The 5010-nt window shown below is 53.1% G+C and overlaps 1 protein-coding gene across 1 annotated transcript; it reads left to right on the top strand.

Annotated features, from left to right (window-relative positions):
• The first annotated feature begins 484 nt into the window (after positions 1 to 484).
• LOC130680023 (phospholipid phosphatase-related protein type 2-like) lies at positions 485 to 3442 on the top strand. The gene is made up of 3 exons (XM_057489875.1): positions 485 to 1129; positions 1707 to 1829; positions 2334 to 3442. Exons 1-3 carry the CDS (start codon positions 953 to 955, stop codon positions 2364 to 2366), a joined length of 333 nt encoding a protein of 110 aa, XP_057345858.1. The 5' UTR covers positions 485 to 952; the 3' UTR covers positions 2367 to 3442.
• Positions 3443 to 5010: the final 1568 nt, after the last annotated feature.

Raw genomic sequence — 5010 nt, forward strand, 5'->3', positions numbered from 1 at the left:
TGTTTTCCTGATTTCTCTTTCTGCTAGTTCATCGTTAGTGGCTAGGAAAGCAACAGGTTTCTGTGTATTAATTGTGCATCCTGCAACTCTGCTGAATTCGGATATCAGTTCTAGTAGTTTTGGAGTGAAGTGTTTAGGGTTTTTTTTTTATGTATGATAAATATCATGTCATTGGCAGATAGTGACAGTTTGACTTGTTCTTTACCAGTCTGGATGCCTTGTATTTTTTTGTTTCGTCTGATTGCCATGCCTAGGACCTCCAGTGGTATCTTGAATAGCAGTGGGGTGAGTGGGCATCCCTGTCCTGTTCCCGATGTCAGAGGAAAACTTTTCAGCTTCTCGCTGTTAAGTATGATATTGGCTGTGTCCTTGTCATATACGGCCTTTATTATGTTGAGGTACTTTCCCTGTATACACATTTTCTTGAAAGTTTTTATCATGAATTGATGTGGAGTATTGTCGAATGTTTTTTCAGCATCTTTGGACGTGATCATTTTTTTTTTGTCCTCCGTTTTACTGATGTGGTGGATGTTGTTCATGGATTTTCTAATAGTGTACCATCCTTGCATCCCTGGAATAAATCCTACTTGATCATGAGCTCTTGAACCTACCCCTTGAACCCCAATTCCACCCTCTAGTTCTGAAACTCCACCCCAAGCAAGCATCTTTCTGGGTGTGTGACTGATCCTGGGGAGACCAGGCCCCAGAAATGTCCACTGCTCTTTGGTGCTCTGTGCACATCCCCGTCCCTGGAAGGACCCACTGGGAGTCCGTGACTCCATCCCCCAAACTCCTGTTCCCCTGGCTCCTTTTTCTGGAGACCCTGGCCTCAGCGTCCCGCTCCAGCGTCATTCCGGGGGATCCGGCCCCTCCCCCTAACCCTGAACGCAGTGTCCACTCGGGTTTGGCAGCTGCACCGCCCCATGTGCCCTGACCGGTCTGGCTCCCACAGATGTACGTGACACTCGTGTTCTGTGTGAAGGGCTCCCGCCTGGTCAAATCCTCGCTCTGCCTGCCCCTGCTGTGCCCTGCCTTCCTGGTGGTCGTGGTCCGCGTGGCTGAGTACCGCAACCACTGTTCAGACATTCTGGCTGGCTTCCTTACCGGAGCAGCCATCGCCACCTTTCTGGTGAGCCACCTTCCCATCTGTCCCTGTATGGCAGACCCTCCATCAGCTCCATGACCCAAGAGGCAGGCCTGTGTGATGGTGGAGAGTATGGACCTGGGGCGAGTCTCTTAACCTTACGCTGCCTGGAGGTTTTCATCTGTGAAACGGGATGATAGGAAGAGGGCCAAGCAAGTGAAGCACTCGCTATGAGCACAAAATTGAAGGAGGCACAAACCCACTCAGTAATCAAGATAAATAGTATAGTAATGAAAACGTTTTAAAAATCAAAATTAATGCAGACAACACCGTGTCCAAAAATACTGAAGTTTTAAATGCAGACAGTATCCGATTCTGCTCTTGCACAACTTGGCCTTACTTGCCTTCACCTTCTTCCCACCCTTTGGACTAAGTAACAGTACCTACCTCTTGGTAAAATGGAAAGAACAGTGGTGCCATATAGGAAGCGCCATAAAAATGTTAGCTGCTTTTTGAAACCTGAGCCTCAGTTTCCTTATCTGAAAAATGGGGATGGTATTTATACAACTCCTACTTATTGGCCTCTGGCCTCAACATGCAAACTGCCCTCCCTCTGCCCCAGGTCACCTGTGTCGTGCACAACTTCCAGAGCCGGCTGCCTTCTGGCCGAAGGCTCTCCCCCTGGGAGGACTTGGGCCAAGCCCCCACCATGGAGAGCCCCCTCGAGAAGTTAAGTGTGGCCCAGGTAAGGGGGGCTGGGGGCCGCTCCCCGCTGGAGAGGGTGGTAGCTGGAGGGGGACCAGGGAGGCAGGAAGTTAGGCAAGAGATGGGGATCTCAGGGCCATGGGGGGTGGGCAATGGCTCATCTCTGCGGGCCTAGGTCCTGGGGGACAGTCCCAGAAACAAGTGCCCGTCTCCTCTCTCCCTCCCAAGGGGACATGATTAATCCTGAGAATCCTGGTTGGTGTTTCCATCGGGCTTTCTGCCCAATGCGCCCCCTCGTGGTTGTGGCCGGCAGGGCCTGGGGGGCCGCTAGCCCCTTCCCTCTGCCTCTTTGTCTCAAAAACCTTAGGCCTGCAGGCCGCATTGGACACCGGCACGGCTCACCCCACCCAGTGAGTGTCGAGGGAGTGGGGGGTAACCGGGGGGGACTTCCAGATGGCAGTCACTGCCGCAGAGGTCTCCCCTATGTTCTCGTGGTCCCTTCCCAAGCTTTCTGATGCCCCGATCTCTGCTCCCTGACCCTCAGAGCCACAGAACTGCACCCGCCGTGGCCACCTGATCCCCAGCTGCGTGTCCTCCAGGGCTCCAGCCATGTGTTCGTCGCCCCGTGTGCCGCGCCCTCGGTTGAGGTCTGAGCCGACACCGCTGCCCCTGCCCCTGCCTCTGCGTGCACCAGCTCCCAGCCAGGGCCCCTCACCCTCCTCCCCGGGGCCTGGGGGGCCAGGTGGGGGAGGCGGACGTGGTCGGAAGCTGCTGCTGCCCACACCTCTACTGCGGGACCTGTACACCCTGAGCGGACTCTACCCCTCCCCTTTTCACCGGGACAACTTCAGCCCTTACCTATTTGCCAGCCGTGACCACCTGCTGTGAGGCCCCACCACCCACCCAGAACCTACCCGCTCCCCATTTCTCCCCTGCCACGCGTGTGTGTGCGTGTGCCGTGTGAGTGCCAAAGCCCCCTGTCCCCAAACCAGCCAGGCCCAGATATCAGCCTGGCTGGGAGGACATTAGGGGGACCCTCCGCCTCTCTTGTCCTCTGGGACCATCCAAGGGGCATAACTAGGAGGTGGGCCTCTAGGGTGGCTCCTTTAAGAGCCAAAACCTGACCCTATTGGCCACTGCCAGCCAGTGGGGACCCCCAGTTCTCAGAATTCTAAGCAAAAGGACTTTACTTCAGCCAATGGGAAACTCCCCCGTCAATTCTTAGAATCTCAGGCAGAGGGCAACTCCAGGCAGTGTTCAGCGTCAGAACAACCAGTAGGAGTCCTTGGTTTTCAGAATTTCTAAGGTGGGTGGGTATGATTCCAGTCAATGGGGGACGCCAGTGTCATAGCGCGTGCCAAGGAGAGGAGGGAGGTGGGGTCATCCTTTGTCACTGGGTCTTCTCAGAATGAGAATGCTCAGCAGGAGGGTGGGGGCAGGCTCCCCCGCGGCAGGGTCCTTGGCGCACCTATTCCTATCTCAGCCCCGCCTCCATGTGCAACCTCTCACTGAGTCCCTCCTAACTCCCTACTTACGCAGGGCTAGCCCCAGTTCAGAGGTTTTTGGGCTTCATGGTGCTGTGCTTCCCCTTGCCTGAGCCTGGGTCACTGTAAACCCTTCTGTTAGTTATTAGGGCTGTGGGAAGGGGCCTGTTTTTCCTGGAAACCACCCTTGTTCTCCACACCATTCCCCATGCCTCAGCCTCATGCTTATGTGCCATTATAGAGGACATGGGTGGAGAAGAGAGGGCTCCCCCTCCTCGAGCAGCCAAAGGTACTGGGCAGAGGAGAAACTGCCCCACCTTTCCTGCTCCCTCCTCATCTTTAATAAAGACTTGTTTGTAACAGAAGTTTGGCCACTTGCCTTCCTTCCCTGGGTTGCAAGGAAGAAGAACTTTAATCATGGATCTAGGTGTTGGTGAGTCTGGGTGTGGGTGTGTCTGAGGGCAACTGTGGAAAGGCATTGTGGGACCAAGGAGCTAACGACTTGGTTTTAAATCCTGACTCAGTATTTTCTGGTTGTGTGGCCTCTGCAAAGTTACTTAACTTCTCTGCTGGTTTCTTTTTTTTCAATTTTTTAAATTTTGGTATCACTAATATACAATCACACGAGCAACATTGTGGTTACTAGCTTCCCCCCATTATCAAGGCCCCACCACATACCCCATTACAGTCACTGTCCATCAGCGTAGTGAGATGCTATAGAGTCACCACTTGCCTTCTCTGGGCTATACTGCCTTCCCCGTGTCCCCCCTACATGATGTATGCGAATCGTAATGCCCCTTAGTCCCCTTCTCCCTCCCTTCCCACCCACCCTCCCCAGTCCCTTTTCCTTTGGCAACTGTTAGTCCATTCTTGGGTTCTGTGAGTCCGCTGCTGATTTGTTCCTTCAGTTTTTGCTTTGTTCTTATGCTCCACAGATCTGTTCTTTTCTTTAACTGTCAAATGTGGACATCCCCACACAAACACACAAACATGTGGTGAGGGGCCTCACATGACTGTCTTTTCCAGGCATCTGGCCTCCTTCTGACCATGGCCATGGTGCAGAGGGCACAGGGAATAGGGCCAGGGCACTAAGAATCTCCAAGCCAAACCCCTAGCTGCATGGATGCAAGCAGGGGTTCTGATAGTGATGTTGTGCTGAGACCCAACCTCTGAGGACCCAGTGGAGACCAGGGAGGGTAGGAGCAGGCAGGCAGCCACACAACAACACCCACCCCTACACCGTGGCTCTGCGGTGCTCCAGATAGGCCATTTGGGACTCCGCGTCATCCAGGAACTAGGAGAGGGGAGTCGGCTTCCCTCCCTTCCTCCTTCATCCATTCAGCACTCTGGAGCAGCTACTGTGTGCCAGGTGCTGTTTAGTTAGGCACAGGGGCCACAGCAGTGAACAGAACAGATGCCAGTCCCTGCCCTCTGGGAGCCCACCTTCTACTAGGGAGAGACGGAGAATAAGCAAGGGAAGTATGATAGGTACAAAGCCACAATTCCAGATTTCAACAAGGTCTATAAACCAAGATTTCTTTCCTAATTCACGTGTGGCAAATCCTGACCTGGACTGACATGTAGTTATTATAGCCTTTATTAACGTGATGTGGATACCCTTATGTTTTGTTACAGACAAAGTGGTTGATTTTGAGATATTATCCCAGGTCCCACTAGGTGTATTATGCAATATGTAGTATTTATACCATAGTACCACTCACAAATCTGAAAAATTCT

Source organism: Manis pentadactyla, chromosome 12 (genome assembly GCF_030020395.1).
Source record: "Manis pentadactyla isolate mManPen7 chromosome 12, mManPen7.hap1, whole genome shotgun sequence".
NCBI classification, from domain to species: Eukaryota; Metazoa; Chordata; class Mammalia; order Pholidota; family Manidae; genus Manis; species Manis pentadactyla.